This window comes from Acromyrmex echinatior, chromosome 10 (genome assembly GCF_024713525.1).
Source record: "Acromyrmex echinatior isolate Ae372 chromosome 10, ASM2471352v2, whole genome shotgun sequence".
Classification (NCBI taxonomy): domain Eukaryota; kingdom Metazoa; phylum Arthropoda; class Insecta; order Hymenoptera; family Formicidae; genus Acromyrmex; species Acromyrmex echinatior.
The window spans coordinates 9,417,895-9,437,710 of NC_141861.1; the positions used below are offsets into that span (position 1 = coordinate 9,417,895).

The 19,816-nt window shown below is 33.7% G+C and overlaps 2 protein-coding genes across 3 annotated transcripts in view; one reads left to right on the forward strand and one right to left on the reverse strand.

The window, feature by feature from the left end:
* Nucleotides 1–329: 329 nt before the first annotated feature.
* Nucleotides 330–6,787, forward strand: LOC105150326 (chaoptin). 2 transcript variants are annotated; one of them, XM_087410063.1, is made up of 10 exons: nucleotides 330–552; nucleotides 940–1,123; nucleotides 1,396–1,543; nucleotides 1,766–1,876; nucleotides 1,962–2,708; nucleotides 3,424–3,572; nucleotides 3,718–4,500; nucleotides 4,683–5,437; nucleotides 5,540–6,056; nucleotides 6,361–6,787. In XM_087410063.1, the coding sequence occupies exons 2-10, from the start codon at nucleotides 940–942 to the stop codon at nucleotides 6,681–6,683; spliced, it is 3,717 nt and encodes a 1,238-aa protein (XP_087266189.1). In that variant the 5' UTR covers nucleotides 330–552; the 3' UTR covers nucleotides 6,684–6,787. The 2 variants fall into 2 exon arrangements, with proteins under 2 accessions (XP_087266189.1, XP_011061640.1); XM_011063338.2 differs by having other exon boundaries at nucleotides 330–541.
* Nucleotides 6,788–6,881: 94 nt separating this feature from the next.
* Nucleotides 6,882–19,816, reverse strand: part of Cht7 (chitinase 7) — a 28,638-nt gene continuing 15,703 nt past the window's right edge. Inside the window, exons 2-16 of the mRNA XM_011063337.2 lie at nucleotides 13,919–13,997; nucleotides 13,137–13,306; nucleotides 12,312–12,549; nucleotides 11,957–12,136; nucleotides 11,595–11,718; nucleotides 10,899–11,208; nucleotides 9,998–10,421; nucleotides 9,587–9,804; nucleotides 9,336–9,490; nucleotides 9,117–9,257; nucleotides 8,807–8,954; nucleotides 8,547–8,732; nucleotides 8,088–8,210; nucleotides 7,766–7,967; nucleotides 6,882–7,452 (exon numbers count right to left, since the gene is read on the reverse strand). Of these exons, the coding sequence (XP_011061639.1) occupies nucleotides 7,244–7,452; nucleotides 7,766–7,967; nucleotides 8,088–8,210; nucleotides 8,547–8,732; nucleotides 8,807–8,954; nucleotides 9,117–9,257; nucleotides 9,336–9,490; nucleotides 9,587–9,804; nucleotides 9,998–10,421; nucleotides 10,899–11,208; nucleotides 11,595–11,718; nucleotides 11,957–12,136; nucleotides 12,312–12,549; nucleotides 13,137–13,306; nucleotides 13,919–13,997 (2,907 nt within the window). The 3' untranslated portion in view covers nucleotides 6,882–7,243. The remainder of the gene's footprint in view (nucleotides 7,453–7,765; nucleotides 7,968–8,087; nucleotides 8,211–8,546; nucleotides 8,733–8,806; nucleotides 8,955–9,116; nucleotides 9,258–9,335; nucleotides 9,491–9,586; nucleotides 9,805–9,997; nucleotides 10,422–10,898; nucleotides 11,209–11,594; nucleotides 11,719–11,956; nucleotides 12,137–12,311; nucleotides 12,550–13,136; nucleotides 13,307–13,918; nucleotides 13,998–19,816) is intronic.

Here is a 19,816-nt window from a genome sequence, read left to right on the forward strand (position 1 = left end):
AAATCGATTTGATGCATGTAATATCGTTCAAGTTTTACAAATTTTTATAAGTCTGTATTTCAATCGCAAAATTTTACGCGTACGTGAATATTCAAAAATTTTCGTTAATATTATAATATAATAATTTTTTTAATACCGATGCTACCTTCACGGATTAAACGGAGAAACTGCTTATTAGATTTACGGTTAATTAAATTATTAATTGTGTACTCTAAACGACAGTACACGCATAATAACTAAATACTGTGTACTCATTTTCGTTAGAATTATCGCAACTTTAACCACGTTCGATCCATAAAGTTCGCTCGGAGATGCGCTTGCGCTTCCCAGGGAGCACCTGCGCTTTGGAAGTCGTGCACGAGCCCAGTCTTCGATGCGTTTTGTTTGCTAGTCTCTCGGACAGAATCAACAACGAGCTATGAAAGTGTCCTGAAAACCGACATTTTTCTGGAGATGAGCCTCCCATTTTTGAAGTCAGTTAGACATACGTTAGTTTCTGGAAAAAGAACTCCATAAAAGCCTGAATTTAATCCTGGACAAGGTTTGGTCAAAGTAATTTTATATTGACATAATAATTTTTTAAAGTGATACAAAAAAATTCTTGTTTCACAGTTTCGAACATAATAAATTTTTATCACTATTGAAATAGCATGAAAATATTACTATACAAATATTACTATACAAATATGAATTTGAAGTTAAAATCGAATAGTATTTTAATAAATATTGTATTAAATTAAAAAAAAATTGTTAATATTTATTGTAAATAATTTTCTCTCTCTAAATTTATAATAAATGAAAATTAATAATAAAATATTTGGAAACTTGAATAGTCTGAAAATTATTGCAAATTATGTTGTAAGCGTAAGCTGAAACACACACACACACACACACACACACACAATAATAAAAATTTAATTTTTTTTTACATGTTTATAGATGATATTCGACGTGATTCAATTGACGAATATATTATTATTCCTCCTTTGGAGCTCCAGTATAAGATGTTACAACGTTCCTTGCACATTCAACTCAATGTGCATGTGTTGGATTCAGGATGATGATGACGATTTTACGAAGATGGATATTAGCTGTATGGGAGTACCATTCGCACGATTTCCTGGTATGCTAAGAATTTAATGTTATTGATCAGAATTACTTTTTAATTATAAAGATTTTCTTTGATTATTTTATTAGAATAACGGTAAGCATTGTGTTTTTATACAGATTTATCATTATTTGTATTATATTATTTTATATAAAAAAATCTGTATAGAAATATTTCTTTCACGGTTATATATAGCAATGATACAATTACATGTGTATGTACATAGTAAAAATTTCGAAATATAATTAAACAAATTGAAGAAAATTTATATGTCTAAAATGTTTTAGACGTATCAGTGAGTTATGTGGCACAACTAGATATCGCTGGATCCGGTATACAAGTATTGGACAATGATGCACTTGCGAGTTCTGCAGGTGTCGAGGCTTTGGGATTAATGAGCAATCGTTTATCCGGTATAGGTGATAAATCTCTGCTGTAAGTTAACTTTTTTTCCTCATGCATAATAAAAGTATCTTATACGTATAAATTGATGATAAACTAATTGCATGTTTTTGCATGAATTAATTTATGTTCCAAGTCTTTTAATAATTAATAAATTTACACATATCCAAATTTAATTTATTCATGCAATTATCTTGAACCAAATTTTGAAGAACGATGATTGAGAAATTATATCTTTAATGTCTTTTTTGTAAGAGGTGTTACGGACAGTCTACGTTCTCTGGATCTAAGCTATAATTCCCTTGAGGATGTGCCTTTTAAGGTTTTTCGCGATCTAAGGAAATTAAATTGGCTTAACATGCACAGGTATGTAACAAACTTAAATTTTTTAGTTTATTAAAAAATCAAATAATTACTCTGATTTTTTCAAAACAAGTGTTTTAATTATTAGCAATCATTTAACATCGTTGGATGGCGACTGGGGACGCACCAAAGAGACTCTAACGAACGCATTTTTTGGTGATAACTCGATTACCGAAGTGCCCAGAATCTTTTCGAATTTCGCCAACCTGGTATGGTTAAATTTAGACAGCAATAATATCGAGGAACTCTTTAAAGATTGTTTACCACCAAACATGCACACTTTGAGTATTAATAATAACCTCTTGAAAGAATTCCCACAATCCTTGGGAGGTCTTAAAGAACTAACTTGGCTGTATATGAGAGGAAATGATCTCAGGTATCTAGAATTACCAGATTTTCGTAGTTCCAATCTGGAGCTCATAGATGTTAGCGAGAATTCCATTGAATGGATGAAGACGCCCAATCTGAGCAATCACACTGTAAAAGTCAGAGACTTTAATCTAGCGGGAAATAAATTGGTCTCATTACCACGCAGAATGTTTGATCGTCTTGAAACCAGAAGAATTCATCTATCATCAAACAGCATCAGAAACGTTGACAAGGAAGCATTTCGCGGTCTGGAAGATAGTCTCGAATATTTAAATTTAGAAAATAACAACTTGCCGACTGTACCAAGCGCTGTTAGCCAGTTGAAGATATTATCCTATCTCTATTTAGCTAACAACGAGATTAAAAATATTTCCGGCGAGGCCTTTCAAGAATTCGCAGAGCATTTAAAGGCTCTCTCTCTTGCAACTAACAGTCTGGATGCAGTACCTGTAGCTGCTTTGTCCAGGTATTTTTAATGTTATTATATGAGATAAGTTATTTGCTTTTAAATTTTAATAATGTTGAGAGCAGATTTTTTTTTAATAATAATTTTCAAGTTGCATTATAATTGTTTAAATTACAAATTTATGTTTTTATAACAGGTCTCTTCGACATTTATATAATAAGTTCCAAAAATAAAAAGATGTAAAAAATGTAATTATTTTTACAAAGGCTTTAGTAAACTTTTTATAAAAATATTGTAATTTAATTTAATAAAATTAATTTATTTTTAATCCAATTTTTAATCCAAGTTATAAAATGAAAAGACAAAAGTATAAAATATAAATAAAAAATTAATCCATTTTTATTAAAATATATATATATATATATATATATATATATTAGGTGTTGGAATTAATTCGTAGCGTTTTTTAATGAAAGAATGTTATTTATTTCACATGAACATTAAAAAATACATTAATGAAAGTACTTCCCATCACTTGTAAAACGCTACGAATTAATTCCAACACCTAATATATACATACATTAAAAAGCAAAAGCACGTAACTACCTGTACTTTTATATTATAATCGCGTATGTTTTGTGTGCGTATGTAGAGTTTTGTATTATATAAATAAACCGTAAAGATTAAAAATCATGGAAAATTTGAGTTAATAATATAAAATTATAACGGAAAGAAAGTTTGGTGCAACATATCTGACGATCAATTTTTGAAATAGATGCCAGAGGCTATTGCACTTGAATCTTGGTTACAACAAGATCTCCCACGTCGAGCCGGGTGATTTCGAATGGGCCGAAGACCTTGAGATCTTATTGCTCAGGAACAATATCCTGACGAAACTCAAAGCTGAGACTTTCAAAGGAGCCGGTACGTCGACTATAATTTTGATTGTGAAAGTATATTGTCGGAAATAATCGCTACGTGTCGCGGAGAATTAATGATACAAATAACATTGACAGATATTATAATTATATATGTATGTGAATTTGTTTTTAATAGAGCTTTCTCTTAGGTAAACTGAAAGAGCTCAGCCTGTCCTTCAATCATTTGACGGAACTGGATGATGACTGTTTTGTTGGTCTCGAGGAGAGTCTAGACATTCTCGAATTGAGCTTCGCCTTCGCCACAGACGTTTTTCCACAGCGTGCACTTAGACCACTCTCAAATCTCCGGTGGCTGGTTTTAGACAACAATAACTTTCAGACAATCGAGGCAACAGCCTTTTACTCCTTCCAACAATTGCGTTACATTAATATGGAATCAAACAGATTGCATTACTTGCCCGAAAGGATATTCCTCTCAAGCGTGCATCCAGAATTAAGGGACGTCAAATTGGGATACAATTTCCTGGAGGCAATACCGGAGTCAAGTTTCCATAATTTGACCGAGCTGCTGTCTCTTGACTTGACTGGGAATCGAATAAGAATCTTGGCATCTGGCTCCATCGTAGATTGCCCAAAGCTGGTGACTATATCATTAGCTTATAACCGAATACAGAAGATGGAGAGAAACGCATTGTATGGTTTGTCCAGCTTGCGTTTCCTCCATTTGGAATTCAATAAGCTAACTGTGCTGGATTTGGGTGCTATCTCAGAGATCGGTGGTCCCGATTTTGCCTTAAATGTTTCCTACAATGCGATCGCATTCGTCGATTCGGGATCTACAATGAATAATCTTACCAGATTGGATCTTGGATTCAATAATATTAGCCATTTATCAGCGGATACGTTTTACGGAACGCCCGATTTGAAAAACTTATATCTACAGAATAATTATCTTGCCACAATCGATCCCGGTGAGAAAATACAAATAGTTTTTTTCTATCTTTTTAATTGCAATTTTCAGAAAATCAATTCTCAATGCTTTAATTTTCATTAACGATGCAGTATATTTAAACCTGCATTTCAAATTACAGAACAGGTATTTCTTTGATTTTTAAATAACATCTTTAAGCAACTGTAATTTATATTGTTTCAGGAACATTTGCATTTCCTCATTTAGAAACTTTGGACTTAAGTAACAACAAGATAGACACATTACGCAAACAATCCTTTCACGGTTTGGAGTCCCTTCAGTGGCTGAATCTTGGCGGAAATGAAATAACGCAGTTGTCGACAGAGCAATTCAGAAATCTAAAAAGTCTGAGGATTCTGACTCTCTCGAACAATAAAATTCGTTCGTTACCAAAAGATGTTTTTGAAGGTACCAGATTAGAAATCCTTGATCTCAGTCACAATAAATTCACCGTCGTGCCCTCGTCGTCGTTCTTAGAAGTCGGTTATACTCTGAGGGATCTCAATATGGCAGAAAATTTCCTGGATCACCTTGACTCGACTGCTTTCCCGACTTCTCAGCTGGTATCTTTGAATTTGGCGCAAAATCGTCTGACTATTCTTCCAGACAATTCATTCGTTTCTCTGGGAAAATTACTGAGTCTGAACGTATCTCAAAATTTTCTTCAAGCAAACTTTAAAGAGCTGTTTCATTATTTACCAGATTTGAGACATCTCTATCTGGCTAATTGCGGTCTTAGAAGCGTACCGTTACTGCCACTGATAAATTTAAATAATTTGGATTTATCTTTTAACAACGTTGACGAGACTACTGACAAGCAGTTTCAATATCTAGAAGGTTTGAAGATTCTTTTATTGGTTAATAACTCGTTAACATTGATGCCCGGTGTCAGATTGAGCCTCTTGAGAGAACTTGATGTTTCTGGCAATCCTATCGAGGTTAGTTAAAATTAAAATAATGAAGAAAAGTGTTTTCTTCTATTTCAAATCTTTCTGAAGAAAATATTGAAGACGTTAATAATATGTTTAATGATTTTCCAGGAATTAACGAAAGAGAGCTTCTTGGGCTATCCAAGATTAGAGAAATTAAACTTAAGAAATTTAAATCGGACGAGATCAGTGGACAAAGATTGTCTGCAACCTCTGAAATATTTAAAACACCTGCGAATTCAAACGTGGCCGCAAGCCGACGGATTTCACTTGCGTCATCTGCTATCCGGTTTACCGCTTCGAACAGTCGAGATTCAAGTAACGGAACATCTTCTGAAGCATCAAATACAAAACGTCTTCACAAAACAACTGAGAGAACTAACGATCACCGGAAACGATCTTGAATTGATTTCCTCTGAAGCGTTCTCTACTATCGAAGGCGGAGACTTGATATTAAGAATCAAAGACACGCACGTTCAACGATTACAGTCGGATATTTTTTTATCGTTGACGAAGAGATTGTCACAGCTTACTTTGGATCTAAGGAACAATCATATTAATGAATTAAGTCCGTCGATAATTTACGGGAATCTTTCCTGGGAGACTGTAGGAACTAATATGGTGGCTGGTAAGAGTTTGCAATATACAACATAAATACAAGTATTTTAATAAAATAATTGGTAAAATTTTTATTATAACATCTTTTCTAATAATTGAAATTCTAATCTAAGTAACGAAAAAGCCTTATCTGGAGCTGGATTTTAGGGCTTGAATATTTTGAATTAATTTTCAAAGTGTATTATTTAAGCACTAAGATCCAAGTCAGATTCGATAAGATTTTTTTCTTTATTAAAAATTCTAAAGTTATAATAATTATGATAGTAACGTATCTAAAGTTATTAGAGAACACATGAAATGATTTTTTTTTTTAGGTGGACTGCAGGTATCGGGTAATCCACTCGAATGCGATTGCGAAATTGCATGGCTCAGCCTGTGGCTGCGCAGGTGGCTCAGAGAGTCCCGACAAATTCATACAGCATCGCAATCCGATGCCAGACAACTCAGGACCATAGCCGGCCGAGCTGTCTGCACGGAAACAACTCCGTCTTATTCCTCTGACAAGGTCTTGCTGACTCTGGGTACACCGCACACCGCTTGCCAAGCATCCGCCCTCAGCTCGGGAAATTACGAACGCCTGGCGACAACCTGGTTGGCCTTCGTCAAATTCTTCATCCTCGTCTTTATTGCCAATTAACTACGAGTTGATATTACGACATTTTTCCTTGGGCCTAGTCTTCACAATGTGATCTTTTTTTAATGTAAGATTTACCAATAAAAGTAGTTAAATAATTACGAGAACCGCTTCTTATTATTTCTATGATTAATATCAAGAGATGGAAAAATTCTCTCTATAAATAAGGGAAACGGGAGAAAAAATAATTATAAAAATAAATGGTATTCCAAGAATTTATTTTTATTTACAAACGTAATTATCATGATTTCTTTCGTGCTTTATACAGATGGCGAGGGGTAAAAATACACAAGAATGGAAAAAAATTCTTAAAAAGTAGGAATAAAGATGTAGGCAATAAGGTACTTGTGGGAAAATGCATGGAAGAAAAAATTCATAAAGAAGATAAACTCGTTGACACGCGACGATAATATACTTATGTTCGCAAATTGATGAACACTTTCAATAAAATTATTTTTCCTAAACTTTCTTGACACTTTTTTTATTTTACAGTTTCACGTACCGCAAATAATTATTTTGTCATTGCTGTGTGTGTGTGTGTGTGTGTGTGTGTGTGTTTACTTTTACACGGGCGGCGCTTGTGTGTGCTGTAAGCAACCCTCGACATTCTCCGGCCAGTCACAAACATTCTCGTTGGGATTAAAGACCAAATTCACAGGACAGGGCATGTGATGCTTGCGCTCGCCCTCGCACATATAATACATCGTGCAGTCATTCTTGTCCGCATGATAAGATATATGATTGTCTTCTTCGTCACACAGCACTTCATTTGCTGCAAAATTTATTTTCACAATTAATTCTTCAATCATTTTTTTAACTACCTTTTACCCATCTTTTACAAATTTTATCAATTTTAGAAAAAATTTCGTATTTTTTTGTTTTTATACATACAATAATTTACACAGTAACTGTTATTTTTTTTGTGAGATTTCTACAATATATTATAACTGCGTTCGATTTAAGCATTTATGTATTTGTAAGCTTCCATCTTTCTTCCGCGAAAAAAGAGTAATAGAGATAAAATAAGCTCACAACGCGTGAGCGTCCAAACCGAACGCAGACTGTGCATACATCAATTTACTTACGATCCTTAGTAGTGTATTTTCCATTTCTTGAGGTACTTTCGTAAGGACCATCGTATTCCAGCTTGACCTTATAGTCTTGCAACTCCTTCTTCATTGCTTTAATCAGCGGATACTTTCCTGCTCCGCAAGATCCTCTAAAGTCATCCATGTCAACTGACCAAATCATCACGCCTCCAAAGCCTTCTTCTTTGAGCCAAGTCATCTATAAAAGAATATAATTTAAGGAATGTAAACATGAGATGCGTATAATAATTAATGTCTAAAGAATAATATTAAATATTCTTTTTAAAAGGTTCAGAGATATACAATTAAAAATGTATACCTTATTAATAAGACTTCTTTCATCGTCGAATCCGACCCACTGATCATCTCTATACGCAAATGGTACTTGCTGCTCACTATCCCATACTAGAGTTGTATTGTCTTCATTTAAAAAGCTGCAAACCTATTTATAGAACATTCATTTAAATTTAATTGAACATAAGCAATGTAAACATTATGTCACATAATAAAAAGATTTTCTTATTTTCGAATCCTATTATCGATTAAAACGGATCTTGGTGCTTAATAATATTATATATAAATATAATTTTTGATTTTATAAATTATGCGCTAATTCGGACTTAAAACGCAATTATAAACTAAATAACGGAAATAACATTCACGAATATTACATTAATCATCAATTTAATAAAGAATAAGTATAGCTAGCTAATAAGTATCTTGAATAAATACCAAAAAGCGCAAATTAGCTCGCTTAAGTATTATAAAAAAGTAATACCTCGTAGTAAGACAGAAATCCGGATTCGTTGGTGAAGTTTCCCGCCACTCCACCACCAGATGCTGGTGCACCAATGTCGAATTTATCCTTGTCGACCAGCGTGAAGGATCTACCGTACGTTGGCATTCCGATCATGAGCTTTTCCTTAGGCGCTCCTTGCTTCACCCATTCCCGTGCGCTGTAATCCTAAAAATCAAATAGAAAAAATTTCATAAAGCTCAATAAGATCAAGACTTTAGCACGTGGACACTTTTACTTACTACTGTCAGTTTTTTCTGATAGCTAGTAGCACTTTCTAAGGGATACAATGGACTGTTGTGACCGACTTGTCTCTCCCATTGGCCATGGAAGTCGTATGCCATTACATTAATGAAGTCCAGATACTTAGATATTTCAGGGACATCGTACCTAAAAAATAAAATCAAAATCATTTAATAAGCTAAACGTTCTCATATTCATAATAGAACTATAGAATAAAACACTCTGGTTTTAACTTATGCGTTACTTACTGTATTGAATTTTGTATTTATGTAATTTTTATGTTAATATTGCAACATCTGTGAAATTTACCCTGCGGCAATAGCTTCAAAACTGGCAGGCACTGCAGCTGACAAGATTAACTTCGGTTGGCCGGAGCTCTTTGCTTCGCCCTCGAAAGCCATTCTAAGTTCCTTCAAGAGATTAACATAGGCCGTTCGATCATCGGCTCCTCTACAAAAAAATATTTCAGATTATAAAGATATACGTTATACAAAAATATATATACGAAGTAAAATATATAAATAAAACCTCGGGTATTCCCAGTCAACATCTAATCCGTCGAATTTATATTCTCGCAAGAAATCGATAGCTTCATAAACAAATTGGTTCATTCGGAATGTGTTACTGGTAAGTTCCTTGAAAGGCGTCGAGCCGAATGCCCAACCTCCGATCGCAAGAAGAATCTAAAAACATTGTAGTGAAACAGAAGAATCCGATACTTTAATAACGCAATCAAAATTGGTTGAATTTTTAAACAAAACATATTTGATGATAAATACTTTAATGTCCGGATTCTTGTCGCGAAGCGCGATCAGTCTTTTGTACATTTCGGTGTCTTTATCGCTTCCTTCAGTAAGTAGATGATCCTTCAAAGTAGCAAATGCGTATACCACGTGAGTGCAGAGAATTGGATCGATGTCTTCCGGACTGAATCGTCCCATTCCTGGCCTTTTGTGCGACCAATTTGTCAGGTAACAAATAGTTTGTGCCTCTCTCTCTGTCAATTAAAAAAAAAGACTTTTATTACAATGCGATTAATCTCTGATTAAAATTCTTGGCATAATCTTTCGATAATTCAAGAAAATAAATATATATATATCCGCCAAACATCAAGGAACATTTTATGTAAGATATAATAAGAAAGTATAATTTTACAATTTTATTATAGCAATTTGATTTAAAAAGATTACCATGGATTGGAGTGTTAATCACAAGTGTGGTCTTCTGAAGCTTCTTTGATTTGTTGAGCACCTCCGAAACGGAAATCTTGTAAGGCTCCGGTTTTTTTACGATCGTTTCTGTAATGGTGGTGGCAACCGCCGTCCAGTCAACATCCTTGGCATTGGAACCTCGCGAAATACCCCTAAGTTCCTCCCTCATCGCACCGATCAAAGGATATCGAACATTTCCACCGCAAACAGTGCCGTTGAAATCATCCATGTCTACCGTCCATACCATCGCTCCTCCGTAACCTTTGCTCTTTAACCAGTGCATTTTATTCCTGATGGATCTTTCATCATCGAAACCAACCCATTGATCGTTGTACACCAAATAGGGTATCTTCATCTCGTCATCCCAAACATAGGCAGCACCGTTATGCAGCATCTCGCAGATCTGGCATTAGAGAACGATTTCAATTTCATCCGTGACTTTATAGATTTATTTTGAAAAAGGATTTTTATGTCGTTATAATAAATTGTTGATAATTCCTAATTGAGTAATGATGTAGTAATTACAAATATTGCAATTTATATGTAAAACAAATAAAATAAAGAATCCTTTTCAGTTGAAGCGGATCTTACAACATTCAAATTTTTGCAATCATATTTTTCAATTTTATAAATTTCATATAATTTTTTTATTATTTTTTTTCTGTAAATAGAATTCTTTCTCTTACTTCTTATTATTATAGTATTTCTTTTTACCGATTTAACTTCTACTTATAATTGTTTATATATGAAAGATTAACTGAAGAGATTTTATAGTTGCGTTGATGAAGTAGGAAATAAGATAATGTTGAAACTGTTAGTTACTCGAGATAGTTTCGAATTTGTTTTCTCGTTCCTCTGCAAAAGCGGGGTTGTACAGTACCTCGTAATATGCGAGGAAACCAGACTCCTTGGTGTATTCGCCCGCCTTTCCGCCACCACTAGCTGGAGCGTGTACACGGAAGTTGGCAGAATTTGAAAGGGTAAAGGATCGGCCGTACGTAGGCATGCCTATGATTAATTTTTCTTTAGGTGCACCCAGCTTGACCCACATAGTAGCCGCATTGTCAACGCTCAATTGCTTCTGCCATTCCGAATCCAATGACGAGGAATATAACGGGGCATTGTGACCAGTTTCTCTCTCCCATTTTCCATGGAAATCGTAGGCCATGAGATTGATAAAGTCCAAATAACTAAATAGATGGAACAATACATTTTTAATTGTGTATTATGATTGTGTAATGATAAATGTAGATAAAACGAGAGCGTCACTTTCGACTTAGAATCGCGTGCCAAGAAATAAAATAAAATTGGCTAACGTAAATTATTTTTCTCTAAACAAAGAAATTTTGTCTAACTTCATTTTACTATAAAATAATAATAAAATATTATACATATGTATATATTTATTTTGCATAACAGTGATGAAAAATTAAGGAATATTTACTTATGTTGTCTGATATTTATGTTAGTTCTATATTAATTTAATAACTTGATCTCTATTGTAATGTCTGTAATTGTATCTTAAGAATAAGATTGTTTAATTTATTATCCTCGCTTTTTATTCTTTTTTTTATACCTGGCGACTGCCGGTACGTCATATCCACTTTTAACATTGTCAGGTCCAACTGGTACTGCGGCGGTTAGCAAGAGACGCGGTTTCTTCCTTTCTTGCGCCTCTGCCTCGAAAGCCTCTCGCAGCTCTGTAAGAAAACAATGAAAAATGAATTCAAGCTGCAACATTACATATGTGACGTATGCGCGCACGAAGAGTGGAAATGTCAAGTGCTGCGTCGCACATTGAACTCACGTAATCCTGTGGAGGATAAAATTAAAACAATAGGCAATAATCCACCGCCTTATCAAGATTGGCGTTCATCTGACATTTCCAGTCTTGGGGATTTCGTATTGTTATTACTCTTTCCCGAGGCGAGTCTTTACCCTTCAGCAAGAGGACATAATTCTTCTTATCGTCTCCACCCTTCGGATATTCCCAGTCGATGTCAAGGCCATCAAAGTCCCTATCCCGCAGATATGGTATAGCGCTGTAAATGAAGGTCTGCCGGGCGTATCTCGTCGAAGACACATCTTTAAACTTCTGCGTGCCGAAGGACCAACCGCCTACAGATGGAATGGAAAATGATGTCATGGTTTTATTTAAATTTGCGTAAATTTTAAAGCTAGATCGTTAAAAAACACTTCTGCCGTTCGCGTTAATTATTTTTGTTTCAATAATTTAATTTTATCTTCAAATAAATAATGAAGATCAATCTAAAGGAGTATTAAACAGACTTACCAATCGCAAGCAGGACTTTCAAGGATGGATTGGCTTTCTTAAGATTTACCACCCTCTCGTACAAACCGATCTTGCCGTCCTTTGTTTCATCATTCGATTCGAAACTGGTTAATTTGTTCTTCTTCAGCCATCCGAAGGCGAAGATAACGTGGCTGCAAAGATCAGGTTGAATGTCCTCTGGCAGGAACTTGCCGATCTTCGTCCGATACTGGGACCAATTCGTATAATAGCATACGAGCTGCAGGCGAGAGAATATAAAATTAGTATAGAATGTAATATATAAATAATAAGATAGAAAATACACACATATATATATATGCATATATATGTGTGTGTGTGTGTGTGTGTGTGTGTAAAATATTACTAAAATTATAATTAAATTAAAAAAAAATATGATAGTGGTATTATATTCTTCAAAGTATATTTTTAAAAATTTCTATAAAAGTTTATATTAATTGCAACGGTATGAATAATATTAAAACAAAAATAGGATGTATTATTTCAAATTCTTCTATAATAAAAAAATCAGAGAATAAGATCTTTGATCAACTCCAAGTAGTAAATTGACTCAATCTATCAAACAAATCACTTCGAGATACGCATCTCAAAGAAATCTTATACTCCAACGATAATAACTAATTATTTCTTTCAGAACGTCGGTTTTTGGTCGAACAATTTCAAGACTTGTAATTTAGTTATAATTTGAGCAAAAGTAATTAACCGAATGAAGAATACGAAGATAGGCGGAGGAATAATTTGGATTTTACGCTCTGATAATAACATTTATCATCACACGAGTTTCATCAAATTTTATGATCCACTTACTTTGTAGTCGTTCGTCCTGCCAGGCTGAAGCTCGTTGTCCGTGTTCTTTGTGTTCTTATTGCTGACACGATTTCGCGTGACCTTGAACCTGTTGACACTGGCTGAGACCTCCTGATCGTTTGAGATTGACGGGGCGGAAGTCGTCGGCCTGCGGAATCTCTTTCTCGCGCCTGACGATACACATACAATCGCCGGATAATTACGTAAAATCGCTCCGATTCTTCCTATGTCAATTACGCAACGCGTGCACGAATGTGCGTTTCAGCATTGCGTAAGATTTCGCGCTTACACGCATACGACACGAAACTTCGAAAGGCAGGTGCCTTTCACCCGTTAGAATCGATTACTCTGGAACAGTTTTGCATACATGATGCAATATCAACGATGACGATAAGAGAGCCCTTTTGCGCTTTTTAGGATATTGTATAATATGAACTTGCATAACCGGAAGACCACGTTTTCTCGTGCAACTAATATAAGTGCTCTTGATGGCTCGTCCGCCATCTGCGCTTGTCGATCACTTTGGCCGATGAAAAAAATTTATGTAATCGTAATGGCGGTGACGAAATTATTAACCGTCGTGCTATTGATGATTAAATATTTTATACGAAAGAATACGTTATGTTATGGATCAAACGTCAGTAATGAATCATCGATAGAGCCTCCACGACGGCTCCGATTCTCGCTTGCTTTAGAAGTGCAAACTGTCACGATTTCCAGACCGATTACGAAAGTAAACGATGGGAATTAATGAAATCATGAAAGCAGAAATCATGGAGTACCTTCGGCGTGCTGAAGGAGGCCTAGAAGCAGTACTGCGAGGACGAACAGCAGCCTCCAAGTAGTTTTGCTGGCCGACACCTGAAAAAACAAAAACAGAGATAAATACAAGAAACTTAATGAGTTTAATGTATTTATATTAACGTATAATTTTTAATAAAAAATTTTGCTAAAATAATTTTCATATAAAATTAATTATACCAGTTTTACGTAGTTATACCTAGATAATTATGATTTCTGTATTCTGTATTAAGTATTAAGACAATTTTTTCCAAAAATTCTGTTTATAAAAATTAAATTATGAAATGTTTGACTTAATTGTTTTATTTGTTAAGAAAATGTTAATAAAAAATTTAGTCCTGTTAAGTAGATAATTCTTTAGTTCATTTCTTTAACTCCAGTTGGTGGTAATACATTTGAAAAGTGTTTGCATAACTTTGTATTTCTTTTCTCTGGCGCACAGTATTATTCATGCACAATAAGGTTAAAGACCCGAGATATGGTTCTCTAGGATTGGTTCATATCGTATTATTCACGTTGGCGTGACTGGAAGGGAAAGACATTTTTTGCAATGTCTAAATAAATAAAGCCAACGGCAAAAGTCATTCATGGTTCTGACAATCAATTACAAAGCGATTGAGGATTGTGTGTGTTCTATAATAACGACGACAAAGATCATCAGTCTCTCCATTGCAAGAACAATGTATCGATGATCAAATCGCGTAGGAATATAAATGAATTGAAACTTAGTACTTTCGCAAATAATTTGAAATTTTGACAGAATTAAAAGCATTGAGAATAATAAAAGTGACGATAATATATTTTATATTTCCACACTTTTCTTCTTGCATAATTGTGTATTTTTTAATCATATTTTTCAATTTTACACCCAGTAGATTTCATAATGCAATTATAATTTGTTCTATTAACACGGATTAAAACGCTTAACCGACTGTGCTTACATTTTTTAATATTTTGTAACACGCATAAATTATCTAACGCGATAGTGATATAACGACGATACTTGTTCAGCCACAGTGATATCGAGAAAGGATCCAATAGTTTTCGTTGGCATTCGTGAAATGCGAAAGTAGTTTGCGGTTTAAACAATCAATTGCCAAGTTGCGAATGGTTGCATATACTCAAGAATTTTGTTGAGTGAAAAATGGGTGAGTATAATCAGCGAGAAAATATTTCAGAAAATAATTATATGCGTTTATTCTATCTAAAATTACATATATTTTACCTAAAATTCACGGAGAGAAGATTATAATTTCGAAACTTTCCTGACATATCCTATAGAATGCATTGTCTAATGACTAAATAATTTCTATGATTTTTACTGCGAATAAAAGTTACCAGTCGTTAAACGATGTTAAAAATGTCTTAACGTTAATATTCAACGTTGTACACTTTACTTATCTTGCATTTAAGATAAAATACTTAGAATTTAAAAGCGTATTGGAATAATTGTCTCCAATACATGCTGAAACAATGCAATGGTTCGTTCGCACGCTAATCGCGTTTTCACTCCTGGCTCGCGTGAGATCAAGATGGAAGTCACGCTTCATCACGTTTTTTTTCGTAGGATAGATCGTCGTCCTCGCTCGTATTAATTATTATTGCAAACAGCAAGAAAGTCGGCGGACTGAGCCTCCTTTTTTCGAGGCCATGGCCGACCGGGACGAACGGATTTTTTTTAACGGCACCCGTTCAACTCTGTATTCCAACTACAAGTCTGGAAAGTTCTTAACCTCGTGAACCTTCCCCCCTTCCCACCCCTCCCCCCGTCAGGGAACCGCGGAGATTGTCGTTGAATATCATTACGCGACACACGCGACTTAATGATATTCAGCGCGGAGCATGATCCTCGCTTTTATGTTAAATCGAGCCGCTGGTCAGCCATATCAAAGTGAAGTGAAAACTTTTCTTTCCTGCGTTCCGCAAAGTAGCTGTTCCGCGCTACGTCATGCGGTTTATCGTAAATGATTTTATCGGGGACGAATGAGAAGCTGAGCGGCAATGTTTTTGCGTTTATAAATTGCTCGTGTCATTTGGAATTTCCATTTGTTTCTTTCCTCAATTTTAAGATTGAACTCGATTAAATTCTAGAATCTAGGCGAAATACATATTTCGCACGACTACGCGTCGTGAGAGACGTCGTCACCTCCTTGAAACATTTGCAACAAGTTTTTTTTAATTCGCACCTCGCGACGTCGACGATAAAGAGAAAACGCAATTATGCTTTTATAATCTTTCTGTTCCGATTTCACTTTGCATGAAAATTTGCATTATACGAACAGAGCATGGATTATTCATATTGTTATAGATGTTTTATAAATCGTTATGATACGAGAAACAGTGAATAAATTAAATTTATTATATAGATTTATTATATAGATATATAGGATTTTATTACAAAATTACTAATTAAAATACCCCCTTTATATTATTATAATAATATTTTCAATAAAGAAAATGGGGAAATGTTTTATTTAATTGGTGAAAGTTTAGAAATGCGTTTATCTTCAATTATCCATAGTTTCGAAATGATTGAACATTAAATTGACCAAAGATCAATCAGCAAATTAATTAAAAGGTTTTGTTAAAATATTACTTTTTACTTAATTATCTTTGTAATTATGATTGAGCTGTATTTTTAAGATATTATACGTTTTATACGTATTTCTTGGTATCATTAATCTTGTATGTCATTACAAATGCGAGCGAACAAGAACCCGCGATCCACATTCGCTTCACTCGAACTTCCTCGCCGTATACAATAGCATCATCGAACGAAAAATTACCTGTGCCCGCCCCCTTTCTCATCTTTTTTTTTTTTTTTGCTTCATTGCCCATTGTTGGCCCGTGTATTATCATCGAACAAAATGCGTGCATTCGCTTTTAACGTGACAGCGACTCCACGTTATACTTCTGGATTGACAATGATTAGTTTGGTTATTAATTAACCATATGCATGACGAAGATTAACGTCGCGCGTTTAGCATTAGGAAGAGGCGTTTCTCGCGCAATTTACACACAAGTACAGCTGCGATTCATGCATTTTAACTGCAGCCGTTGTTGCAACTAGCGATGAATAGTGATGGATTCAAGTCACTTCAAGTATATGACGAAAGTTTTGAATTATCTCAATTTTTTTCTACAAATTTCTAAATCTTGTTACAAGTTGTTACAAGTGTTTGGATGTTTTATAAATATATTTTTATTTTACAATTTTATATCATATGCTTTTAATCCAGTCTATTTCATAATTAGGTAATAATTCCATTTTTAAGAATTTTGAATGCTCAATGTTTAAATATTTAAAAAGGAAAAAGATTCTTTTCTAAGGAAAAATTCAAGAATTTCTGATTGTATTATTTGAAGCAAATTAAAGTCTCGTGTAATTAAATTTTTGATAAATTTCTTAACAAAAAATTTTAACGTTAGCATTAATAGATCTTTTTTTGAAAAATTTCCAACAGTTAAATCATAAATAAATTAAAACGAGTAAATTCAAACGAGTTTAAATATACGTTATGAATATATCTTAAATATCTCTGATACATGTTTAAAATTATTAACAAAATTAAAATATTGTTAATAACACAAATGAGCGAGAAGAAGGTCGGATATAATACAATATTATTATATCTGTGTCTGTAAAGTGATAAATGTATTGAAGCAATATTACGTAGATATATTTATATATATATATGTTATAACAAAATTATTATACCTACTTTTAAAACGTTTGCGAGATCTTTAAGAACTATAAATATTTGTGAACAATATTCGAAATGACTCGAAGTTTTTCAAGTGATGATTCCAACCATCTCAAAGCCATCGCCAGTTGCAACTCTCTCATTGCATCGCCTCGTCGCTGCATTGCGTCGTCGTGTTGTCGTCGGTGTCTGGCCGACTGGCTGGCTGGCTATGCACGTCCGCTCGCGTGGAGAGAGCGAGAGATTTCTATGCCGGACTTTTAGAACGAACGGCGGCTCCTATTGCCACGGTGCACGACTCCCTCGTGTTATATAGCCAGTCAAGTATCCGTGACTTGGCAGGATGATAATTTCCAACGTTCCCCTTACTCGTCTACCCGCGTGCGCGCATTTGCTGTACGCCAGCGGATGCAAGGCAATCCGATGTAAATCTTAAGGGATATGCCCGAGATGCTTAAATCGTAGTATCGGGTTTCTTCGACCTCTTCTTAAGAGAGGATGAGACGGCGCGGGCGTGAATGCTCATGAGATTCTTATTAGATTCATCGGGAACAGAAATGTACTTTCAAGTCCTTGTTAGACTCTTTCTTTTACGACAAAAAGTATATTTTAAGTGTTCGTATGTAAAGAAATTTAAACAAAATATGAAATAAAATTCGTTTGTCGCATCTTTGCGACAAATGAATTATATTTCGTGTAAATTTGAAATGTATATATTCACGCAGAGTGAAAGCACGGGATCAGTTTTATTAAAATATCACTTGTAACTAATAAATTATGAAGAATATCTATCGATTAGAATATGTATATAACGTCATGTATTATCAGCTAAAGATAGTTATTAATCTAAATTTTTGTTTAATTCTACTTCTTTCCTTCTTATAGTTTATCTTTTTCTATTTTTATAGGCCAAAGCTAAGTTCATGTTTTTTCTTATCTTTTATTTGAAAGTATTTTAATAAGTATCTCAATGGTATGATAAATCTGTATTCAATACGATTTTCCTGCTGATTGATAGACGTGTAGGTTAACTAACAGAAGGCCCGGTTACATTAATGTTGCTTTGATTTTAAGCAAGACTTAAAACTCTCTCCGTCTCATTTTAAAGTGAAAGACAGGCGGAGACAGAGAGAATTTTAAACCTTACTTAAAGTAACGTTGGTGCAATCGGACCTTGAATTTTTGAATTGCATGAATACTGTTTTCTTACTTTTTTATAGATTTGTTTATACAATTTTAACATAACATTATTATTGCTATCAAAATTTTTTAATACATAACCGCATTATTGTAATAATTATAAAAGTTAGTATTAAATTATTATATATATATATATAAAATTTTTTAAAATAAAATTTTTTCTTGTTTTATAAAAAATATTATTTGCAATAAATTATAATTAGTTAATTAAATGTACAAATTATTAATTTTGTCGAGAGTGATAACAGATATTAAATATTAAAAGAAAGATAAAAGACAAGAAGCTTTTGATACATTGACATCTACTACTGATGATTTGATTCTTTTACATTATTACATAAGTAGAAGTAATTCAATCCCATTAGAAATTATGAAGAAATATTAATTAAATATCATTATAAATTGAACATAATTATGGTTCATAAATTACGCAATTAATTTTAATAATAGAATTTTTATCGTTTAAAATCACTAAATAAGATACAATTTTAAGTGCTATAAATGACACAATAAATATAAGCAATTTTTTTTTCGTATAAGCTTACTCCACATTATTCCGCGCATCTATTTAAAAGTTAATTATTCTAACATTTTACCTTCGACACTTTTATTTTCTTTTAAAGCAAGAGTAACCATAAAAACGCAATTTTACAGTTTGCCGTTTAAGTAGAATAAATGGTACTTTATTCATTGCTTGGTCAATTTGTTATAAAAAAATAATGTTTAAACCATAGATATATACATATTTTAAAATTCATTTTTGCTTCTTCTCATTCATATTCCAATTCTCACAGCGGTAATTACCCGTCACAATTTGAAATATATTTAATAAGATATAAGCTAGGCAGTCTCTCGATTCGAGAGATCAGGCTTCAATGTCATTTCGTCACGCATCACAGTCTGATAAAAGACGGAACAGATAATTCTTCTACTACTAGGTAGTAAAAGTTTCAAATAGAACGTAAGTATGTGCTA

What these genes read in the sequence shown, in the direction of transcription:
- LOC105150326 (XM_087410063.1), top strand. Translation starts at nt 940, where the DNA reads ATGATATTCGACGTGATTCAATTGACGAATATATTATTATTCCTCCTT. An exon ending in ATAGGTGATAAATCTCTGCT is followed by an intron (nt 1,544 to 1,765) that starts GTAAGTTAACTT and finishes CTTTTTTGTAAG; the next exon opens with AGGTGTTACGGACAGTCTAC. An exon ending in TTTCTGGCAATCCTATCGAG is followed by an intron (nt 5,438 to 5,539) that starts GTTAGTTAAAAT and finishes ATGATTTTCCAG; the next exon opens with GAATTAACGAAAGAGAGCTT.